General features: G+C 43.2%; 1 protein-coding gene across 15 annotated transcripts in view; it reads right to left on the bottom strand.

Annotated features, from left to right (window-relative positions):
* Positions 1-9,491: 9,491 nt before the first annotated feature.
* The window catches only part of LOC112219901 (calcium/calmodulin-dependent protein kinase type II subunit beta), a 57,853-nt gene continuing 42,043 nt past the window's right edge, over positions 9,492-25,301 (bottom strand). For 5 of the 15 annotated variants that reach the window (XM_042302540.1, XM_042302541.1, XM_042302543.1 and 2 more), the window contains 4 exons: positions 19,351-19,396; positions 10,843-10,918; positions 10,349-10,443; positions 9,782-10,092 (listed from right to left, as the gene is read on the bottom strand). In XM_042302540.1, the coding sequence (XP_042158474.1) occupies positions 9,857-10,092; positions 10,349-10,443; positions 10,843-10,918; positions 19,351-19,396 (453 nt within the window). In that variant the 3' untranslated portion in view covers positions 9,782-9,856. Of the gene's footprint in view, positions 9,534-9,781; positions 10,093-10,348; positions 10,444-10,841; positions 10,919-19,350; positions 19,397-19,930; positions 19,970-20,802; positions 20,863-25,301 lie in introns of those variants that run through there. The other 10 variants (XM_042302532.1, XM_042302537.1, XM_042302534.1 and 7 more) reach the window with 5 other exon arrangements.

Genomic DNA, 25,301 nt, shown 5'->3' with positions numbered 1-25,301 from the left:
CTGTTTATAAACGTGTCCTTCAGACAAGGAGGTAACTGAAAAAAAACATGCAGGGCTTGACACGAACCTGTTTATAAACGTGTCCTTCAGACAGGGAAGTAACTGAAAAAAAACATGCAGGGCTTGACACGAACCTGTTTATAAACGTGTCCTTCAGACAGGGAGGTAACTGAAAAAAAACATGCAGGGCTTGACACGAACCTGTTTATAAACGTGTCCTTCAGACAGGGAAGTAACTGAAAAAAAACATGCAGGGCTTGACACGAACCTGTTTATAAACGTGTCCTTCAGACAGGGAAGTAACTGAAAAAAAAACATGCAGGGCTTGACACGAACCTGTTTATAAACGTGTCCTTCAGACAGGGAGGTAACTGAAAAAAAAACATGCAGGGCTTGACACGAACCTGTTTATAAACGTGTCCTTCAGACAGGAGGTAACTGAAAAAAAACATGCAGGGCTTGACACGAACCTGTTTATAAACGTGTCCTTCAGACAGGGAGGTAACTGAAAAAAAAACATGCAGGGCTTGACACGAACCTGTTTATAAACGTGTCCTTCAGACAGGGAAGTAACTGAAAATGTTGTGTTTGATGCAAAAAAAAAACCACTTTACAAAATACAATTCATTATTATTCCCATACCATTATTACAGAGAATCAGACAAATTATGCTACGCTATGCCTATTGGCTACTTATCTTATTCAAGACCGTCTCAAAATACAACACTTCCCCTTTAATACATAAAAAAGCTGTTTACCTGACTCGCTTTTCAAAGATGGCTAGAAATGCACTCGTTTTGTGCTCTTGTTGTCAGCAACCTCTCCCCCATTGTTGACTAGAAATGAGCAGTAACTGGACTAATAACTCACTAACTATACAGGTAGAACATAAAACCAGCAGGCTCCAGACCTTGTAGGGTAGGAGTTGAGTACCCCTGCCTTATACAGTCTTGAGGTAAGTTGATTTAACATGGAATTAAATTAATCATCCGCTCGAAACCTCTATTTCTTTTCATTAGTCCACGGTTGATACAGTCCCAAAATGTTTTGCATGTCAGCAATCAAGTATTCAGCTTTGCATTTGGCATCATCATGATGATGTGGCATGTTGGGAGAAAGAAATGTTGGGAGAAAGAATATTAGCTTTTTGAAAGTCCTATAACTTGAAAACTTGATTACTGACATGCAAAACATTTTGGGACTGTATCAACCGTGGACTAATGAAAAAAAATACCAACATATATTTTCAGTGGATTATTCCTTTAAATCCATGTTTTATTGAGTCCATGTTGTCTACTTATCTCATCTGAATCAGCCCCATGTGCTCAGTGTAACAAGGGTGGTTCTGCAAAACCATTTAGTCCTGAAGACTGGCAGAGTGCACTAAGGCAGAGTGCACCAGGGCAGAGTGCACCAAGGCAGTCTTTTGACAAGCAGGAGACCCTTGTTCACATCCACCTTCTGTCCATGAAAACAAGTGATGAAGGCCCACTTTACACACTACCTCTTGTTATCTTACATAGCCCTAAACATTTGGATTATAACATTATTTATGATGTCACAATGGGCCTGGCTTGTCACCGAAAACCCTCACTAACTTTTACAGGTGCACAATTGAGAGCATCCTGTCGGGCTGTATCACTGCCTGGTACGGCAACTGAACCGCCCACAACTGCAGGGCTTTCCAGAGGGTGGTGCGGTCTGCACAATGCATCACTGGGGGAAAACTACCTGCCCTCCAGGTCACCTACAACACCCAATGTCACAGGAAGGCAAAAAAGATCATCAAGGACAATAACCACCTAAGCCACAACCTGTTCACCCCACTTCCATCCAGAAGGCGAGGTCAGTATAGGTGCAAAAAAGCTGGGACAGAGAGATTGAAAAACAGCTTCTATCTCAAGGCCATCAGATTGTTAAACAGCCACCACTAGCACAGAGAGGCGGCTGCCTACCTACAGACTTGATATCATTGGCCACTTTAATAAATGGAACACCAGTCACTTTAATAATGCCACTTTAAGAATGTTTACATATCTCACATTACTCATCTCATATATATAATGTATACTGTATCCTTTACTATCCATTCTTTACTATCTATTGCATCTTAGCCGCTCTGTCACTGCTCATCCATATATTTTATACTTATATATTCTCATCCCATCCCATTCCTTTGCTAGATTGTGTGTATTAGGTTTTGTTGTGGAATTCGTTAGATATTAGGTTTCATTGTGGAATTGTTAGATATTACCTTGTAGATACTGCTACACTGTCGGATCTAGAACCACAAGCATTTCACTACACTCGCAATAACATCTGCATGTGACCAATAACATTTTACTTGATTTGTAGCCTATAATTAATGCAAAGTCTACCCTAGGAAACTTTTTAAATTACCAGTGTCTTCTTTCCAATATTAATCACAATATGGACAGAAAATCAGCATCAATCAATATTTATGTTATAAAGCATCTTATTGTTGGAGAGAGACAGTCTGCCAAAACATTATTTTTGTATTTTGATGATGTCTTTTACATGCACTGAAACACCAAAAAGTGTTTTCACAAACCTCTCTTAAAAACACAATGATTCAGAATGAAGAACCACTTTGGGTGTTTCAGAGTACTTCCATTCTGTTTTGAAATCCATTCAGTGAATCAGAACATGTCCATTGGGTTTACATTCAAACACCCTCCAAACACCAGATCTCAGCTTAGGTACACTACTTCTCATGGTTTCACTACGCAATGATGGTGTTTTGAGTCTTTCCATTTTAGTACCCTTTTACTGCAGTGGGCTAAATCAGGGTCACACAGAGTGTTTCTTTGTAGTCTTAAACAAATCTACTTTGAAACAAAACTATACACCTCACACACATGGTTGTGGGCTTAGAAAAAGAAGACACATGTACCATGTCAGATATACAGTTGAAATGTATAAAATGTTGAGTTTGCATCCCAATATTACACTTTATATACATCACAGAAGACTAAAATATAACAAACCTGTTTGACATAGCAGTTTTTAAAACAATGTTTATTAATTATGAAACATATGAATACCATTCCACCCATGAAGCCACTAGGTCTTTTGACTGCAGGAAAGCACTACCAGCACTAAACTCTGGCTGGCATTCACTGTTCCATTCCAGTTAATGAGTCATGTGATATTACAAACCTACCTACAACACACACACACACACACACACACACACACACACACACACACACACACACACACACACACACACACACACACACACACACACACACACACACACACACACACACACACACACACACACACACACACACACACACACACACACACACACACACACACACACTCTCTCTCTCTCTGTGCAGTACACATAGAACACACATTGTGGTACGCTCATGCATGAACACACCCTCACACAAATGCACACACATGCGCATACCTCTCTCAGTGGTAGAGTGATAGTGTTAGAGAGGTTTACGGGGAACTTTGTCCCTGGTTGAGAAACTGTTAGAGGAATTTAGTTCCTATGTGTTCATTAACCAATTCAATTAAAACACTCTGTCCGTTTATAAGAATTTGTAAGGTTCTTATTTACATAAAATAGACAGAGACCAGTCATTAACTTTAACCAATAGCAGTTATTCTCGAGAGCTCTGCTCATAATACCATGTACATTGGTTTATATACCTCACATTTCATCATAAATGTCCCTCCTCCTCTCAGATACAATGGCAATATAGTTCATAAGCCTTCTCACATTGTCTGCCAACTGTTAATTAAACAATCTACTACAAGCCCAAGGTTTCTCCCCTCCCTGGGTGGGGACAGAATGTCCTGTAAGGAACACAGTATTCCAGCCGGTCTGACGATAGCTCCATTCGGTTCTAACAAGGAACAGAAAGTCTTTGTTCTAATTCAGAACTAAAACTACACACATTCTATTCAGTGTTATGATTATAATACGATTCATACAGTGACAGGGTAGTATTCTGTTTAGTTATAGTTCTACGTTAAATGTATACATCATTTAGTCATATAAGTCCCATAACAGAAACAAAGGCAGATGTTTCCTGGTCTGTCCTTATCTTATCCACTAATGATATACTGTATCTGTCAGCACACACAGTGACACACACATGCTGATAAGCCTGGCCCTAGGTTGCAGCCAATTGTGCTTATTCTGCTCCCAATAGGAGTCAACTGTGTGTGTGTGTGTGTGTGTCAGCTGGAAGGAACAAGGTATAATAGACATACAGAGAGACACAGCTGGCATTGACAGGAGTTCTCTTTATTGGTAACATATTGATAACACCTCAACACTGTTACACAACACAAGGAATGCTCACTGGAAGAACAGAATTCATCGTCATATTGGATTCATGTTTACAAAGTCATCTTGTGAAAGTGTGGGAATATCCCAATGGATTTCTAGTCCATCGCCTTAGCCACTCGGCCACGACAACAAGTGTGTGTGAAAGTGAAAGTGGATGATATGATGGCAAGCCCTCAGAGGAGAGTTAAAATGAAGGTTAGGACTAACAGCAACCAGTGTGCTAAGATGAACACAAACACAGTCTTAATTTCACCAATGGCCGTGTGAGGTAATGCCACCTCTCTGAGTGACCTCATTCTGACGTTGTTAGCTGGCCTGATTAGCACTGATCCTGTTACTGAGACTACACAGGGGGAGGACTGCCAGGAATACATGCAGTGTATGACCCTGTGTGTGACTGAGGCCTGAAAAATATCATCTTTAGTTGAAACAAAGTGACACCCTGCCTCTGTTCCTTCTTCCTTTGTTTAGGTAAAATACTGAGGAATGGGCCTGTTCCTTCTTCCTTTGTTTAGGTAAAATACTGAGGGATGGGCCTGTTCCTTCTTCCTTTGTTTAGGTAAAATACTGAGGAATGGGCCTGTTCCTTCTTCCTTTGTTTAGGTAAAATACTGAGGAATGGGCCTGTTCCTTCTTCCTTTGTTTAGGTAAAATACTGAGGAATGGGCCTGTTCCTTCTTCCTTTGTTTAGGTAAAATACTGAGGAATGGGCCTGTTCCTTCTTCCTTTGTTTAGGTAAAATACTGAGGAATGGGCCTGTTCCTTCTTCCTTTGTTTAGGTAAAATACTGAGGAATGGACCTGTTCCTTCTTCCTTTTTTTAGGTAAAATACTGAGGAATGGGCCTGTTCCTTCTTCCTTTGTTTAGGTAAAATACTGAGGAATGGGCCTGTTCCTTCTTCCTTTGTTTAGGTAAAATTCTGAGGGATGGACCTGGAGAAATGTAACCACTCTCAAACTCACAGACAGAGACTTGGATTCAAGGACTGATCATCCACGATTTCAAAATTATAGTTTTGACCATGGCTTTACATTGTTTGTTTACATTGATTACAAACATGGGAGTAAAACAAGCTTATATGTTGGGTTCTGATGGGGCACGACAGTTGAACTAAGCTCATGAGGCATTTATAAGTTATATTCTTCAACAATCAATGGCTTTACATCATTTACGAATTTATAAGTCAAAAAATGGCTGTAACAATTAAGGACTCTAGTTTTAAAGTGTGTGTATGCCAGGGCAAGTCTTAGGGACAAGCTCTAATTTTCAACCCAACATGTAAGGTGCTCAGCCCTAATTTTCCACCCAACATTGTAGATGTAAGGTGCTCAGCCCTAATTTTCAACCCAACATTGTAGATGGAAGGTGCTCAGCCCTAATTTTCAACCCAACATTGTAGATGGAAGGTGCTCAGCCCTAATTTTCAACCCAACATGTAAGGTGCTCAGCCCTAATTTTCAACCCAACATGGAAGGTGCTCAGCCCTAATTTTCAACCCAACATGTAAGGTGCTCAGCCCTAATTTTCAACCCAACATGGAAGGTGCTCAGCCCTAATTTTCAACCCAACATTGTAGATGGAAGGTGCTCAGCCCTAATTTTCAACCCAACATGTAAGGTGCTCAGCCCTAATTTTCAACCCAACATGTAAGGTGCTCAGCCCTAATTTTCAACCCAACATGTAAGGTGCTCAGCCCTAATTTTCAACCCAACATTGTAGATGGAAGGTGCTCAGCCCTAATTTTCCACCCAACATGGAAGGTGCTCAGCCCTAATTTTCAACCCAACATTGTAGATGGAAGGTGCTCAGCCCTAATTTTCCACCCAACATGGAAGGTGCTGTGCTTCAGTGTGTATGGTGACTCCCCCTAGAGTTCAAGATATGTAACTTTTAAATGACAGAAATCATCACCATATGATGCGTTTTGTATGATGAAAAATGCATCATATGGTGATGATTTCTGTATTTTGAAAGTTACATATCTTGAAAACGTCATTGCTGACAAGCAAAACTTTTTGGGACGATGTCAACAATGGACTAATGACAGTTTTTGTGTGGAATTGTCTTTTAAGTGCACTGAGAGACAGCAAGGCAAGTCAACAGGGAGGGAGGGAGGGACACATAATACTGGTACACACCCTGTGGACCAGTGACCTCATTTATCAAATGTTCTTAGTTATTATATAACATTATTATAGAACATTTCTGTGATCATACAATTGTACAATCATTTCTTACAATATGATGACATTCTGTTTATATAATGTATACACTTATAAATAAAGTTGGTCACAAAAAAATATAAATATATATAATTCACAAAACTTCATGCAAAATCTATGTAAATTGCATATTTTTATCACATTGTTGATGTGGATTCTGTCATACGCGATTCACGATCAGATGTTTACATACAAACATTTTATAAATGAGGCCCCTGGATATATATAGGTACTATATCTGTTCACAATGAAATCCCATCAATAACCATATGAAACACTTTTAGTGACCTGCCCACTCTGCCTCAGCAGTAGAGCCTGTTCAAAAGCATGTTTTACAATCATCATCATCACCGTCATCATCATCATCATCATCACCGTCATCATCATCATCATCATCATCATCATCATCATCATCATCATCATCAGTATACACTCTCCAGACAAAAATAATTTTATGCACATTCCAAAGTTAGGAAAAGTTAGTTGGACATAGGAGGTCATAGTTCACCAGCATTCAGTAAAAAATCCAGACAACAAACAATAACACCAATTTTATCGTCATGTTTCCATTTTCATGCAAATAAATGCAGTATAGTCACCACAATGAAACTGTAGTTGTACAATACAGTGTGTAATCATTTCAAATGTATTGTTGTATCATCAGTGACTATATGCAATGCTCAACACATAGAGAATCAAGTATAAGAACAACAATATACAACGGTCATGCTGTATCGACTTGGCTCATCTTCACTCCCCGAAGGGGAAGGGGGAGGGTGGTGCATATGGTTCATCATCAGAGGGTAGGCTGTTTCCATATTTAAAACTGTAGCAAAAACGCACAACTGCACTAATCCTGTTGGTTTATACAATGTGTATCAGTTCATACGCCAGGCAGGAAGCAGCCTTAAGCCTAACTTAAACTTTGCGCAAGTACGCAACTGGGAAAACAGACGTTACTTGCATAGCGAAAATAAAACAGAAATCAAAATGAATCCCCGTATTTTTAACTCAACGCCATTTTGCTTGGTTAATTTGTGTTATTGGGTTGCGTACGGTATGAATTAGACTTTACTGGAGGAGCACAACTCAACTAACACTCACTGGGAAATAACACTGGAGAAGTCATGCTTGTCTTTAACAAGAGGAACAAACCCCTTTAAAGAGAATCAACTGGACCATTAAAGACATTGTACACTTTCATTATAACAACAACAACTTACTTGCATCAATAATAATAATAACAACAACAACAATAGTAGTAGTAATAGTAATAATACAAACAATAACACAGTAATAAACTTGATTTAAACTGTAGATCCTATATGTATCTGCGCCAGGGGTGGGTCTACAGCAGAGGGAGAGTACTGGACTGAAGGTTTGAGTGTGTTGCCATTTGTATTGGATGATATGGTTGCAGTGATAGTCGTTGCTGCAGCTTGTGTGTGTGTGTGTGTGTGTGTGTGTGTGTCCAGGAGGAGTTGAGGCTGTGTGTTGTTAAGTTGCAGTAGTGTGCACTGGTTAGTAAGAAGAGCTGTAGCAATAGAGGGAGGGAGAACAGGCTCTCCATCTCCCCTCTCTCTCACTCTCCATCTCTCTCCATCCTCCCTCACCTCTCTCTCACTCTCCATCTCTCTCTATTCTCCCTCACCTCTCTCTCTCTCCCTCTCTCCATCCTCCTTTCCTCTCCTCTCTCCCCATCCTCCTTTCCTCTCCTCTCTCCCCATCCTCCTTTCCTCTCTCTCTCTCCATCCTCATCTCTCTCTCTCTCTCTCTCTATCCTCCTTTCCTCTCTCTCTCTCCACCCTCCTTTCCTCTCTCTCTCTCATCCTCATTTCCTCTCTCTCTCTCTCTCCATCCTCCTTTCCTCTCTCTCTCTCCACCCTCCTTTCCTCTCTCTCTCCATCATCTTTTCCTCTCTTTCTCACTCTCCATCTCTCTCCATCCTCCTTTCCTCTCTCTCTCTCTCCATCTTCCTCTCCATCCCTCTCCCTCTCCTCTCTCCACCCCTCTCCCTCCCCTCTCTCTCTCTCCATCCCTCTCTCTCTCCATCCTCTTTTCCTCTCTCTTTCTCTCTCTCCATCCCTCTCCCTCTCACTCCCCATCCTCCTTTCCTCTCTCTCACTCTCCAACTCTCTCTCTCTCCATCCCTATCCCTCTCACTCCCCATCCTCCTTTCCTCTCTCTCTCACTCTCCAACTCTCTCTCTCTCTCCATCCTCCTTTCCTCTCTCCATCCTCCTCTCCTCTCTCTCTCCATCCTCCTTTCCTGTCTCTCTCTCTCATCCTCCTTTTCTCTCTCTCTCCATCCCTCTCCCATCCCTCTCTCTCTCTCTCTCTCTCTCACTCTCCAACTCTCTCTCTCTCCATCCTCCTTTCCTCTCTCCATCCTCCTCTCCTCTCTCTCTCCATCCTCCTTTCCTGTCTCTCTCTCCATCCTCCTTTCCTCTCTCCATCCTCCTCTCCTCTCTCTCTCCATCCTCCTTTCCTGTCTCTCTCTCTCTCATCCTCCTTTTCTCTCTCTCTCCATCCCTCTCCCATCCCTCTCTCTCTCTCTCTCTCTCTCTCTCTCTCTCTCTCTCTCTCCAACTCTCTCTCTCTCCATCCTCCTTTCCTCTCTCCATCCTCCTCTCCTCTCTCTCTCCATCCTCCTTTCCTGTCTCTCTCGCTCATCCTCCTTTTCTCTCTCTCTCCATCCCTCTCCCATCTCTCTCTCTCTCTCCATCTCTCTCCATCCTCCCTCACCTCTCTCTCTCCATCTCTTTCTATCCCCCTCACCTCTCTCACTCTCCATCCTCCCTCCCTCACCTCTATCTCTCTCACTCTCCATCCTCCCTCCCTCACCTCTCACTCTCCATCCTCCCTCACCTCTCTCTCTCCCTCTCTCCATCCTCCTTTCCTCTCCTCTCTCCCCATCCTCCTTTCCTCTCTCTCTCTCCATCCTCATTTCCTCTCTCTCTCTCTCTCTCACTCCTCCTGGAAGACAAAAAAAAGCATTCTAGGTTTAACAGCAACTCTGGAAACAATAACTGTCAAGCTCTGAAGTGTGTGTGTGTGTGTGTGTGTGTAGCTGTGGGTGTGTGTGTGTGTAACTGTGTGTGTGTGTGTGTGTGTGTGTGTGTGTGTGTGTGTGTGTGTGTGTGTGTGTGTGTGTAGCTGTGTGTGTGTGAATGTGTGTGTGTGTGTGTGAGTGCGTGCTGGCTGTGGGTGTGCGTGTGTGTAGCTGTGGGTGTGCGTGTGAATGAATGAGTGTGTGTGTTAGTAACAGTGAGTGCGTGCTGGTGTGTGTGTGTACCAGTTCACTGCTGCAGCGGTGCGGCCGGTGCTCCAGAGCAGTGGAAGTGAACATTCTGCCACTTGCTCTCTCGGCGATGCCACACCCTCGTCTCCTCTGATTGGCTGGAGCATGGGCGGCCAGTGCCGTCGACGAATTGCGTGAGGCGTATGTAGGCGATGCAGGCGGCGTCTTCACCAATCAGGTGGACGTGAGGGTTGAGGATTGTGGTATGGATGGGCTTACTGTTCTTAGACAGGACTGAGAAAGGAGAGAACAGATAGTTTATGGTTGTATAATAGTCATGTAATGGTTATTTTAAGGTTGTGTAGTGGTTGTCTTAAGCCTGTGTTATAGTTGTGTAATGGTTGTTTAGTAGTCTTAAGATTGTGTTATAGTTGTGCAATGGTTGTGTAGTGGTTGTCTTAATGTTGTGCTATAGTTGTGTAATGGTTTTGTCGTGGTTGTGTTAGAGTTGTGTAGTGATTTTCTTAACGTTGTGTAATGGTTGTCTTACGGTTGTCGAAGTAGAACCGGTGGAAGTCCATGCCCTCCACTAGGTTCCCCAGGGCCTCTGGCTCAAATGACGTCAGACATGGGTCACAGATCTTCCTGTTGAAAACAAAGAACACAACACTTTACAACATAGTGTCACTACACAACAAACACAACAAGCTCAACACATCACATTGTTTCACAACACATCATCTGAGCTCAGACTAAAAGAGCAACCAAAGAATCTCAGTTTGGAACCTCCGTAGTTGTAGCGAGATAGTGAGGTGCATGCTGGGAGATGTAGTGTTATGGTGATTTGAGTTGCAGGCTATCATCCCTGCTACAATATTTAGAGTATAAAGGTGTAGGTCAGTGCAGTTTAGCAGAGGTCAAATGTCAGCCGTAGTTTTAGGGTAAAATTTGGGGCAGACTAGGAGTTTTAGTGTTATGGTGAGGGGCAGGCTGGGAGTTACAGTACTCTGGTGAGGGGCAGGCTGAGAGTTGTAGTGTACTCACGCATAGGCCTCAAAGTCTCCATTGTTGACAGCTTCAATCAGCTGCTCAGTGATCTTGATAATCTCCTGTTTTCGCACTGCAGGGGGAACCAATAACAGAGTGAACATGGGTTGGGAACAATAAAATGGTTTTGCCACAAATTTCGCAGAGCAAGATTCCCAAAGGCAGGAACGTCGACTCCAATTTTGCTGCAGCAGCTCTCACTTCATTAGCTCAGGGCACGCCCCCGGCCCAGCATGCATTTGTAGTCTACTTGTGTGCTGCTAGAGCCACTTGCTTTAGCTACTAAATATTTTCATAAAGAAACTGATAAAACACACAGGTGCAAAATCAAGGTGACTTACAAAGATGAGGACCAAGAGCAAGAGAGGGAGTGATGTGGTGTCCACAACTAAATAATCATTGTGGAATCTCTAAGGACACATCTGAAATGCATGACAGTGTACTTACTACGTGTACATGCTAAAAGAAGGGAACGAGGCTAGCTAAGTGTGTCATTGTAGCAAAGTATTTATAAACCAAAAATCTCATCTCCTAAAACTTTCGTACATTCTTTTTCTATTATCTATACAATGGGCCGTAATTTATTTTGGCCCAATAGGCCTGAAATATTCCCACTTTTTCCCACGAACGTATAAGACTACCTATTGAAAAACGTAAAATAAACAACTCTGCATCTCTGCCCAGCCTGGCAAGAGTGGCTCAAAGGGGATTTAGAATCCCCAGCGGCTCTGCAAGTGCTGAAAGGATATTCTCTACTGCAGGCCTACTTTACAGGCACCATCGCATGAGCATGAAGCCCCAGGCTTTGGCCAAACTCGTGTTTCAAAGGCACTGTTGACTGAGCCAAATAAGGCATTTTACATTTAATTTGTATTTAATTCTAAGTCAGTCGCAGACCACAGTATATGCGCAATTTATAGACTTTAATGATTTAATACAACAAACTGTTGCTTAAATGCTAAACACTTTATGTCCCTACCAGCCTAGTGCTTCACAATGTATTTCTTTGTAGGTGTTAAGGGATTTTTATGAATAATGACTAAATTATGGATACATTTAAAATCAGAACTATGACTAAACAGAATACTACTATGTTACTGTATGGATGTATGAATCTTATTATAATCATAGTACTGAATGTAATGTGTGTAGTTTTCGTTCAGAATTAGAAGGACTGTCTATTCCTTGTTAGAAACGAATGGAGCTATCGTCAGACTGGCTGGAATGCTGTGTTCCTTACAGGACATCCTGTCTCTACCCAGGGAGGGGAGAGGTGGCAGACAATGTGGGAAGGCTTGTGAACTATATTTCCATTATATCGGAGAGAAGGAGGAGCAGCATTCAAAACGCTATGACAAAATGTTATATAAACCAATGTACATTGTGTTATGATCAGTACTCTCGAGAATAAACACTAATAATTGATTTTGAGACTGGTCTCTGTCCATTTTATGCAAATAAGTATCTTACAAATACATATGTATAAAAAAAAAGACAGGAAATATTATATTTACATGTAGTTAAGGTCGGAAGTTTACATACACCTTAGACAAATACATTTAAACTCAGTTTTTCATAATTCCTGACATTTAATCCAAGTAAAAATTCCATGTCTTAGGTCAGTTAGGATCACCACATTAATTTGAGAATGTGAAATGTCGGAATAATTGTAGAGAGAATTATTTATTTCAGCTTTTATTTCTTTCATCACATTCCCAGCGAGTTAGAAGTTTACATACACTCAATTAGTATTTGGTAGCATTGCCTTTAAATTGCTTAACTTGGGTCAAACGTTTCGGGTAGCCTTCCACAAGCTTCCCACAATAAATTGGGTGAATTTTGGCCCATTCCTCCTGACAGAGCTGGTGCAACTGAGTCAGGTTTGTAGGCTTCCTTGCTCGCACACGCTTTTTCAGTTCTGCGCACAAATGTTCTATGGGATTGAGGTCAGGGCTTTGTGATGGCCGCTCCAATACCATGACTTTGTTGTCCTTAAGCCATTTTGCCACAACTTTGGAAGCAAGCTTGGGGTCATTGTCCATTTGGAAGAACCATTTGCGACCAAGCTTTAACTTCCTGACTGATGTCTTGAGATGTTGCTTCAATATATCCACATCATTTTCCATTCCTCATGATGCCATCTATTTTGTGAAGTGCACCAGACCCTCCTGCAGCAAAGCACCCCCACAACATGATGCTGCCACCCCCGTGCTTCACGGTTGGGATGGTGTTCTTTGGCTTGCAAGCCTCCCCCCTTTCCTCCAAACATAATGATGGTCATTATGGCCAAACAGTTCTATTTTTGTTTCATCAGACCAGAGAACATTTCTCCAAAAAGTATGATCTTTGTCCCCATGTGCAGTTGAAAACCGTAGTCTGGCTTTTTTATAGCGGTTTTGGAGCAGTGGCTTGTTCCTTGCTGAGCGGCCTTTCAGGTTATGTCGATATAGGACTCGTTTTACTGTGGATATAGATACTTCTTTACCTGTTTCCTCCAGCATCTTCACAAGGCCCTTTGTTATTGTTCTGTGATTGATTTGCACTTTTCACACCAAAGTACATTTATCTCTAGGAGACACGTCTCCTTCCTGAGTGGTATGACGGCTGCGTAGTCCCATGGTGTTTATACTTGCATACTATTATTTGTACAGATGAATGTGGTACCTTCAGGCGTTTGGAAATTGCTCCCAAGGATGAACCAGACTTGTGGAGGTCTACAATTTCTTTTCTGAGGTCTTGGCTGATTTCTTTTGATTTTCCCATGATGTCAAGCAAAGAGGCACTGAGTTTGAAGATAGGCCTTGAAATACATCCACAGGTACACCTCCAATTGACTCAAATAATGTCAATTAGAAGCTATCTATCAGAAGCTTCTAAAGCCATGGCGTCATTTCCTGGAATTTTCCAAGCTGTTTAAATGTAACGGATGTGAAACGGCTAGCTTAGTTAGCGGTGCGCGCTAAATAGCGTTTCAATCGGTGACGTCACTTGCTCTGAGACCTTGAATTAGTAGTTCCCCTTGCTCTGCAAGGGCCGCTTTTGTGGAGCAATGGGTAACGATGCTTCGAGGGGGTGACTGTTGTTGATGTGTGCAGAGCGTCCCTGGTTCGCACCCGGGTATGGGCGAGGGGGCGGTCTAAAGTTATACTGTTACATAAAGGCACAGTCAACTTGTGTATGTAAACTTCTGACCCACTGGAATTCTGATACAGTGAATTATAAGTGAAATAATCTCTGTAAACAATTGTTGGAATTCCTTGTATCATGTACAAAGTAGATACCCTAACCCACTTGACAAAACTATAGTTGTTAACAAGAAATTTGTGGAGTGGTTGAAAAACGAGTTTTAATGACACTGAGTTTGAAGGTAGGCCTTGAAATACATCCACAGGTACAACTCCAATTGACTCAAATAATGTCAATTAGCCTATCAGAAGCTTCTAAGTGTATGTAAACTTCCGACTTCAACTGTAAGTATTCAGACCCTTTCCTCAGTACTTTGTTGCGATTACAGCCTCGAGTCTTCTTGGGTTTGACACCGCAAGCTTGGCACACCTGTATTTGGGGAGTTTTTCCCATTCTTCTCTGCAGATCCTCTCAAGTTCTGTCAGGTTGAATAGCGAGTCTCGCTGCACAGCTTTTTTCAGGTCTCTCCAAAGATGTTTGATCGTGTTGAAGTCCGAGCTCTGGCTGGGCCACTCAATGACATTCAGAGACTTGTCCTGAAGCCACTCCTGAGGGGTCTTGGCTGTGTTATTAGGGTCGCTGTCCTGTTGAAAGGTGAACCTTCACCCCGGTCTGAGGTCCTGAGCGCTCTGGAGCAATTTTTCATCAATGATGTCTCTGTACTTTCCTCCCTTCATCTTTCCCTCGATCCTGTCTAGTCTCACCCCTGCTGAAAAACATTTCCACAGCATGATGCTGCCACAACCATTCTTCAGCGTAGGGATGGTGCCAGGTTTCCACCAGATGTGACGCTTGGCATTTAGGCCAAATAGTTCAATCTTGGTTTCATCAGACCAGAGAATCTTTTTGCTCATGGTCTGAGAGTCTTTAGGTGCGTTTTGGCAAACTACAAGCTGGCTGTCATGTGCCTTTTACTGAGGAGTGGCTTCCACCTGGCCACTCTACTATAAAGGCCTGATTGGTGGAGTGCTGCAGAGATGGGTGTCCTCCTGGAAGGTTCTCCCATCTCCACAGAGAAACTCTGGAGCTCTGTCAGAGTGACCATCGGGTTCTTGGTCACCTCCCTGACCAAGGCTCTTCTCCACCGATTGCTCAGTTTGGCCGTGCGGCCAGCTCTAGGAAGAGTCTTAGTGCTTCCAAACTTCTTCCATTTAAGAATGATTGAGGCCACTGTGTTTCTGGGGACCTTCAATGCTGCAGACATTTTTTGGTACCCTTCCCCAGATCTGTGCCTTGACACAATCCTGTCTCGGAGCTCTACGGACATTTCCTTCGAACTCATGGCTTGGTTTTTGCTCTGACATGCACTGTCAACTATGGGACATTATATGGACAGGTGTGTGCCTTTACAAATCATGTCCAATCAATTGAATTTACCACGAGTGGACTCATCTCAAGGATGATTAATGGAAACAGGATGCACCTGAACTCAAATTCTAGTCTCATAGCAAAGGGTCTAAATACTTATGTAAATAAGGTATTTCTGTTTTTATGTTTTCGCTTTGTCATGATGGAGTATTGCATGTAGATTGATGAAAATCATTTAATACATTTTAGAATAAGGCTGTCACGTAACAAAATGTGGAAAAAGTCAAGGGGTCTGAATAATTTCCGAATGCACTGTAATACAGTATAGACTAAATAATAGATTTTTGTTACTTCTTAGGCTCCCTGTCAGGCTCCTGACCTATTTAGAGAGTTGATATGCTGTTTAATACGACATGTGGCCTATTTGAAATGATAAGCGCTTCTTACATTCACCTTTTCATTTTTATTCAAATACTTTTCATTCAAATCAAATGGTTTGGTTTCATTCCTTCAAAACCAAATGGTACTGATGGTCCAGGTAGTTACAATAGATGGGTTTTGGTTCAATTGTGATTTTAATGAATGGAGCGAATTAAGAGTGGCATTTATTTGTATTTTTTGAGTGCAGATCGTTTTTTAGCGGAGCGGTTGGAAAGGAGGTGGATGTTCTTCAGCGATGAACAGAATTTCTGACTGCTCAACTCTGCTCACATACTCTGGTAACTCTACAGACGGCTTGGTGGTAAATCCTCTCTTTCAATTCTCTCTTTTTATCTATCTCTCTCTTATCTCCCTCTCATCCTTTGAGCCTGGTATAAGTATACTTACACACACTCCTTCCTCTAGCATGGTACACACACTCACACATACCCATAATATACAGTCCTGCCACTCAGGTCTCCATAGAGCTATGCAGGGCCATGGAGAATGAAAACCTCAACACCAGAAAGAACTACAGATATAGTTCACCTGGCTACAGTCACTAGGACTTATTTCTCCTTCTCACTCTCCTTCTCTCCTCTCCTTCTCTTTCTCCTCTTTCCTCTCCTGTGTGAGGCATGTTGAGCTCATCCAGCTATTTCTGTCCCTAGATAAAACTTACTTCCTCCCTCCCTCTCCCTCTATCCATCCCTCCCTCTCCCTCCCTCCCTCTATCCCTCTATCCCACCCTCCCTCTCCCTCTATCACTCCCCTCATCCCCCTCCCTCCCTCCCTCTATCCCCCTCCCTCTATCCCCCTCCCTCTATCCCACCCTCTATCCTCCCTCCCCCTCTCCCTCTATCCCACCCTTCCTCCCTCTATCCCACCCTCCCTCTATCACTCCCTCCCTCTCCCTCTATCCCTCCTTCCCTCTCCCTCTATCCCTCCCTCACTCTATCCCTCCCTCCCTCTCCCTCTATCCTTCCCTCTCCCTCTCTCTCCCTTCCTCTCCCTCTATCACTCCCTCCCTCCCTCTCCCTATATCACTCCCTCCCTCCCTCCCTCTCCCTCAATCCCTCCCTCTATCACTCCACTGTCTGCTTCCTCTCTTCGTCCTCTTTACTTCCTCCCCCTTCATCTCTACTTCCCTTTTTTCCATCCTATTTGTTTCCTCTCTCCTTCCTCTCTTCTTCTTCTCTACTTCCCTTCTTTCCTTCCTGTCTGTTTACTCTCTCCTTCTTCTCTCCTTCCTCTCTTCTTCCTCTTTACTCTCCCTCTTTTCTGCCTCTCCTTCCTCTCTCAACTTTGTTTGGTGTTCTCATGGTGTTCAACCATAGTGCTGAAAGCCCGAACCACTGCTTTTAATCAGGGCAAGGTGACTGGAAACATGACCGAATACAAACAGTGTAACTATTCCCTCCGCAAGGCAATCAAACAAGCTAAGCGTCAGTATAGAGACAAAGTAGAATCTCAATTCAACGGCTCAGACACAAGAGGTATGTGGCAGGGTCTCAGTCAATCACGGATTACAAAAAGAAAACCAGCCCCGTCACGGACCAGGATGTCTTGCTCCCAGGCAGACTAAATAACTTTTTTGCCCGCTTTGAGGACAATACAGTGCCACTGACACGGCCCGCAACTAAAACATGCGGACTCTCCTTCACTGCAGCCGACGTGAGGAAAACATTTAAATGTGTCAAACCTCGCAAGGCTGCAGGCCCAGATGGCATCCCCAGCCGCGCCCTCAGAGCATGTGCAGACCAGCTGGCTGGTGTGTTTACGGACATATTCAATCAATCCCTATCCCAGTCTGTTGTTCCCACATGCTTCAAGAGGGCCACCATTGTTCCTGTTCCCAAGAAAGCTAAGGTAACTGAGCTAAACGACTACCGCCCCGTAGCACTCACTTCCGTCATCATGAAGTGCTTTGAGAGACTAGTCAAGGACCATATCACCTCCACCCTACCTGACACCCTAGACCCACTCCAATTTGCTTACCGCCCAAATAGGTCCACAGACGATGCAATCTCAACCACACTGCACACTGCCCTAACCCATCTGGACAAGAGGAATACCTATGTGAGAATGCTGTTCATCGACTACAGCTCGGCATTTAACACCATAGTGCCCTCCAAGCTCGTCATCAAGCTCGAGACCCTGGGTCTCGACCCCGCCCTTTGCAACTGGGTACTGGACTTCCTGACGGGCCGTCCCCAGGTGGTGAGGGTAGGCAACAACATCTCCACCCCGCGGATCCTCAACACTGGGGCCCCACAAGGGTGCGTTCTGAGCCCTCTCCTGTACTCCCTGTTCACCCACGACTGCGTTGCCACGCACGCCTCCAACTCAATCATCAAGTTTGCGGACGACACAACAGTGGTAGGCTTGATTACCAACAACGACGAGACGGCCTATAGGGAGGAGGTGAGGGCCCTCGGAGTGTGGTGTCAGGAAAATAACCTCACACTCAACGTCAACTAAACTAAGGAGATGATTGTGGACTTCAGGAAACAGCAGAGGGAACACCCCCCATCCACATTGATGGAACAGTAGTGGAGAGGGTAGTAAATTTTAAGTTCCTCGGCATACACATCACAGACAAACTGAATTGGTCCACCCACACAGACAACCTCAGGAGGCTGAAGAAATTCGGCTTGTCACTAAAAGCACTCACAAACTTCTACAGATGCACAATCGAGAGCATCCTGTCGGGCTGTATCACCGCCTGGTACGGCAACTGCTCCGCCCACAACCGTAAGGCTCTCCAGAGGGTAGTGAGGTCTGCACAACGCATCACCGGGGGCAAACTACCTGCCCTCCAGGACACCTACACCACCCGATGTCACAGGAAGGCCATAAAGATCATCAAGGACAACAACCACCCGAGCCACTGCCTGTTCACCCCGCTATCATCCAGAAGGCGAGGTCAGTACAGGTGCATCAAAGCTGGGACCGAGAGACTGAAAAACAGCTTCTATCTCAAGGCCATCAGACTGTTAAACAGCCACCACTAACATTGAGTGGCTGCTGCCAACACACTGACTCAACTCCAGCCACTTTAATAGTGGGAATTGATGGGAAATTATGTGAAATGTAAATATATCACTAGCCACTTTAAACAATGCTACCTAATATAATGTTTACATATCCTACATTATTCATCTCATATGTATACGTATATACTGTACTCTATATCATCTACTGCATCTTTATGTAATACATGTATCACTAGCCACTTTAACTATGCCACTTTGTTTACATACTCATCTCATATGTATATACTGCACTCAATACCATCTACTGTATCTTGCCTATGCCGCTCTGTACCATCACTCATTCATATATCTTTATGTACATATTCTTTATCCCCTTACACTTGTGTCTATAAGGTAGTAGTTTTGGAATTGTAAGCTAGATTACTTGTTGGTTATTACTGCATTGTCGGAACTAGAAGCACAAGCATTTCGCTACACTCGCATTAACATCTGCTAACCATGTGTATGTGACAAATAAAATTTGATTTGATTTGATTTGTACATGTCTCATGATAATAGTAGTGTGTGTGTGTGTGTGCGTGCGTGCGTGACTCACGTTTCACATCCTCATCCTCAATAGTGGTGTTGCTGTCAGATGAATCCTGCAGACACAGAGAGACATGTTAGTGACAGGTTAACCTAGATACACACACAGACACACACATACACACACACGCACGCACTATTATCATGACACACACATACAGTGCTATGGTTAAACACCATGAGAACCCCAAACTCAGTTTCCCCCATTCAGTGTGCTGTCCCATACATGCAGTGGTCTATAGCAGTAGAAACCACCAGATGGCAAGACATAGAGCACACCCACAGAGCCCTGTTCCATTTAATTCCACAAGATGGCGGTGGTGGACAAAATATCTCCACATAATGTAGTGTGGGTAGTTTTGTGTCAGTGTGGTTATATTAAGCAGCTGTTCTCAGGTCCGTATGACTGCGGCATGCAGGCACTCCAGACCTACAACCCACACAAAACTCCACAACCAGGAGTCATGCTAGACACACACACACTATAATACGCTAACACACCAGCTTGCCAAGGACAGAGCGAGAGAAGATGAGGATGAGAGAACTGAAAGCAGGAGAGAAAAAGATGGGTGGATGGAAGAAGGATGTACCTTGTTCCTATCCACATGGATAACAGTGGTCTGAGGCTCCTATTCAGAGAAATAGAAAGAGAGGGGAGAAAGAAAGAGAGAGGGAGAGAGAAAACAACAGAGAGAGAGAGATGAAGAGGGATGACAGAGAGCAGAGTTGTAGGTGTTAGAGAAAAGACAGAGAAAGAGATATGGAGGAAGAGAGAGAGAGAAGAAAATACAAGTTAAAATGAAGAAAGAGAGAGATTTCCCCCTGAGAAAGGGTTATCAAAGGGTTAATGGAAGGAAATAAATGGTTATTCAAAGAATTCCTCTAAGAAAATGATATCAGAAACAAAAAATACGAGTCTCACTCTAGCAAGAACCTAAAACGAACCCACATCAAACCCAAAGCCACCCTGCATATCGTCCTAAGGATTCACAGTTCACAGCAGGCCAAACAGAACACAGATTAACATACACCTGAGTGACACACACCAACACTGTCACCCACAAATAGAAAAAAACGGAAGATGGCTTGTGACTGCACTTCTACCAGTAAGCCGCTGTCGCTACTCTATTACGTCACCTTATAGCTACTACAACCTGACGAACCATAACTTACAAGTCATGCAGCTTCATCATACTCACAGGCGCACACACACAAACAGTCACACACATGCACACACACAGAATCTCTTCTAATAAGTGGCTGGTGATGGGTGCAGAGTGCAGACAGACGAAGATAGAGAGAGATAGACACAGAGACGCAGGCAGGCAGACAGACAGACAGGCAGGCAGACAGACACAGAAGAACAGACAGACTGAGGACATAAAGATGGACAGAGAAAGGGAGAGAAAGAAGTTGAATAGAGACAGAGGGAAATGGAGTGATATATAAAGGAGGAGTGTACCAGTGCAGCAGAGGGGGTTCCCTTGGGGCTGGTGACTGTGCTGTTTCTCGTGCTGTTAGGCTGCAGCAGTGCACAGAAAACAAGGGGTTAAAACACGACACAACAGAGAAGTGAGAGGAGGTGTGGATGTGGGTGAGGTTAGAAAGGAGGCTGGTCTAGTGGTTGTGTTGCCACCGCCTGGTCACATGTTATGCCCCTGAAGGCAGCGTTTCATATCCCCATTCTGCTACTCACTTTCTGTGCTACACTTCTATCATTACAACTTCAAAGAACACGTAAAGGGGAGTGGAATTCCACTTGTTTAAAGAATTAAAAACATTAGGGGTCTCCCCAGTGGTGCAGGGGCCTAAGGCCTTGCATCACAATGCAGCTGTGCCTCTAGAGATTCTCGTAACCGGCCGTGACCGGGAGACCCATGGGGGCGGTGCACAATTGACCCAGTGTCGTCCGGGTTAGGGGAGGGTTTGGCCGGCAGGGTTGTCCTTGTCCCATCGCGGTCTAGCAACTCCTGTGCCGGGCCGGGTGCAGTGCACGTTGACACGGTTGTCAGGTGTACGGTGTTTCCTCCGACACATTGGTGTGGATGGCTTCCGGGTTAAGTGGGCATTGTGTCAAGAAGCAGTGCGGCTTGGTTGGGTCGTGTTGCAGAGGACGCGCGGCTCTCGACATTCGCCTCTCCCGAGTCCGTCCGGGAGTTGCAGCGATGAGACAAGACTGTAACTACCAATTGTATACCACAAAATTGAGGAGAAAAAGGGGTAGGTAAAAAAATTATATATGTATATATATAACAAAAATCATTTAAAACAATAAAGAGTTGACCCTATACAGTGATTTAAGGTCAGTTTTTTAGGTTCCCCCCTAAAAATGTTCAAGGTTAGGATTTAGCTTAGACTTAGCAAAGCTGATCTTAGATCTGTGCCAACCTCTCAATGATAAACACGCCACTCTTTTTCCCCATCTCTGCAGTTAATATACTGTACGGTCTATATCAGATCCAAGTCTATGTAAGGTTCTTGTCTATATCTATCATGAGACGGACTCATTCAAACCCAAAGGACTGATATACAGGGCAGGATCAATATTGTGAGTCAGTCGGTGTGCAGCCAGCCTATCAGAGGACCTGGTTAGTGTGAAGGAGCGAATTAGAAGTGATCGAGCCTGTCAGGCGGAGCAGTTCTCCCAGGAGATGTAGCAGGTTGTGGACTGTGGGGGCAACACCACCTCACTGCACAGTAAGGCAGTGAAAACACAGCCCTAATGGAAGCTCATCTATCTAAAGGTAGACCGAAGGGTTTTACAGAGTTCCTTTTGGCACACTTCTACTAGAGAATAGGTGAAATTAGCAAGGTGCCAATGTACAGTTTCATGAGGGTTTGATGATGTTGCAGGTAGAAATGATTTTGTGCAAATTCTTCCTATAGGCATATGAGATAAATACTGAATAAAGATATAAACACAACATGTAAAGTGTTGGTCCCATGTTTCATGAGCTGAAATAAAAGTTCCTAGAAATTTTCCATATGCTCAAAAAGCTTATTTCTTTGTGCATAAATTTGTTTACATCCTGTTAGGGAGCATTTCTCCTTTGCCAAGATAATCCATAAACCTGACAGGTGTGGCATATTTTATTATTTTATTTTATTTCACCTTTATTTAACCAGGTAGGCTAGTTGAGAACAAGTTCTCATTTACAACTGCAACCTGGCCAAGATAAAGCATAGCAGTGTGAACAGACAGCAACACAGAGTTACACATGGAGTAAACAATTAACAAGTCAATAACACAGTAGAAAACAAAGAAAGAGTCTATATACAATGTGTGCAAAAGGCATGAGGAGGTAGTCGAATAATTACAATTTTAGCAGATTAACACGAGTGATAAATGATCAGATGGTCATGTGCAGGTAGAGATACTGGTGTGCAAAAGAGCAGAAAAGTAAATAAATAAGAAGCTGATTAAACAGCATGATCATTACACAGGTTCACCTTGTGCTGGCGACAATAAAAGGCAATGCTAAAATGTGCAGTTTTGTCACACAACGCAATGCCACAGATGTCTCAAGGTTTGAGGTAGCGTGCAAATGGCATGTTGACTGTAGGAATCTCCACCAGAGCTGTTGCCAGAGAATTTTATGTTAATTTCTCTACCATAAGCCGCCTCCAACGCTGTTTTAGAGAATTTGGCAGTACATCCAACCGGCCTCACAACCACAGACCACGTGTAACCATGTCAGCCCAGGACCTCCAGATCTGGCTTCTTCACCTGCGGGATCATCTGAGACCAGCCACCAGGACAGCTGATGAAACTAGGGAGTATTCAGTCTGTAATAAAGCCCTTATGTGGGGACAAACTCATTCTGATTAGCTGGGCATATGTGGGTGGACCTATGCCCTCCCAGGCCCACCCATGAATGCGCCCCTGCTCAGTCATGTAAAATCCATAGATTAGGCCCTAATGAATTTATTTCAGTTGACTGATTTTCTTATATGAACTGTAACTCAGTAAAATTGTTCCATGTTGAGTTGATATTTTTGTTCAGAATAGATGCACTTTAGCTTGGAATGGGAAACACAATCATCAGAAAGTCTTTATATAGCAGAGTTGTTGATGTAACGTAGTCTGTACCACTAACCTTCCCAGACCACTAGGTATGGGACATGCAATACAAATGAAGTAATAGGATCAAATCCTCGTTTTGATTATCAGCACCACTAATCACCCCAAACCACTTTTTGATGGCCTTTTCCCAATTCTTTTTTTGTGTATAGTTTTCTACATAATAGTACTTCTTGATGTGTGTCGTTATTTGAATTCTAATGATAGTTCAATTTAGATCTAATTCTGATTTGACATCATGTAGGGCGAAGTAAATGCAATTATGATGACTACTGGACCTGGTCGTTTATTTTGACAGTAATTAGATTGCAACATTTAAGTCTCTAATGGAAGGAATCTCATGTTTTTTTTATCATTCAAATATATTACCTATAACTATTACATGTGTTGTTTATGATGGGAATTGCTCTTCAAATGTAAACCTCTATAGACAGTTTGTTTTAAAGGGGAATGTTCCATGTTTTTTGATAACTTGGGTAGTATACTTTTATTTGATTATTTATCCCTTATTTTACCAGGTAAGTTGACTGAGAACACATTCTCATTTGCAGGAACGACCTGGGGAATAGTTACAGGATGAATGAGCCAATTGTAAACTGGGGATTATTAGGTGACCGTGATGGTTCGAGGGCCAGATTGGGAATTTAGCCAGGACACCGGGGTTAACACCTCTACTCTTACAATAAGTGCCATGGGATCTTTAATGACCTCAGTGAGTCAGCACCCCCGTTTAACGTCCCATCTAAAAGACGGCACCCTACACAGGGCAGTGTCCCCAATCACTGCCCTGGGGCATTAGGATACTTATTTTTTAGACCAGAGGAAAGAGTGCCTCCTACTGGCCCTCCAACACCACTTTGGCAGCATCTGGTCTCCCATCCAGGGACTGACCAGGACCAACCCTGATTAGCTTCCGAAGCAAACCAGCAGTGGTATGCAGGGTGGTATGCTGCTGGCACAATTTAGTCCGAAAATATGATTTGACATAAATACCCTCAATGGGGTTGTAAAACCAGGTTTTTATTTTATCTTGGGGAATCAATCTTATTTAGTATTTTCATTGTTATTTGATGCCATTGGCCCCTTTCAATTTGTCATTTTTGATTACTGAAACTTTCAAGTAAGTTGTTATTTTCAAGTTTGTGTTTCTTTCTGAGGTGATTAAATGTTAGGATACAGTAGGTATCCATTTATTATATCCTTTAAACATTTGTTATAGCTTTTAAAGTCTATTGTGCATGTACAGAAGATTGAAAGGAGGACAATAAGGCAGGTAGCCTAGCGATTGGGCTAGTAACAGAAAGATTGCTGGTTCAAATCCCTGAGCCGACTAGGCGTCGATGTGGCCTTGAGTAAGGTACTTAACTCTAATTGCTATTGTAAGTTGCTCTAGATAAGAGTGTCTGCTAAATGAGGTACATCTCAGAGCGTGTGGTTAGCGAGCAGCCAGCCTATCAGAGGACCATGTGAGAGGGTGAATTAGAAGTGACTGAGCCAGCATATTTCAAGATATTGCATATGGGGGTGTAGCGAGATTCCTGATGGGTTGGACGATTCTCTATTCGTCTTAAGAAAATGTGGAAATCAATCAATCCGCCATCATTAACACGATGGAAAAATCGAATGATTTAGTGTTTAAATATTGAAAGTGCCTGGGCTGAGAGAAACAACATGATGCAGTTTCAGGCCATGTGATGGAACGTGTGCTAGTGGGCCTGGGCAGGTGGAATATAGTTAATGTTTGTATGATGTTGTCGTTTGTATGTCTATGTTTGGTTTGGTTTATAAAAGATCAAACAAAATGTTGCAAAAAATAAGTGATTGAGCCTGTCAGAGGGTGTGGTTAGTGTGTGTGGGTGAGGTTTGAAGTTATTGAGCCT

Source organism: Oncorhynchus tshawytscha, linkage group LG20 (assembly GCF_018296145.1).
Source record: "Oncorhynchus tshawytscha isolate Ot180627B linkage group LG20, Otsh_v2.0, whole genome shotgun sequence".
Taxonomy (NCBI): Eukaryota; Metazoa; Chordata; class Actinopteri; order Salmoniformes; family Salmonidae; genus Oncorhynchus; species Oncorhynchus tshawytscha.
This window is presented reverse-complemented; position numbering and strand designations above follow the sequence as displayed.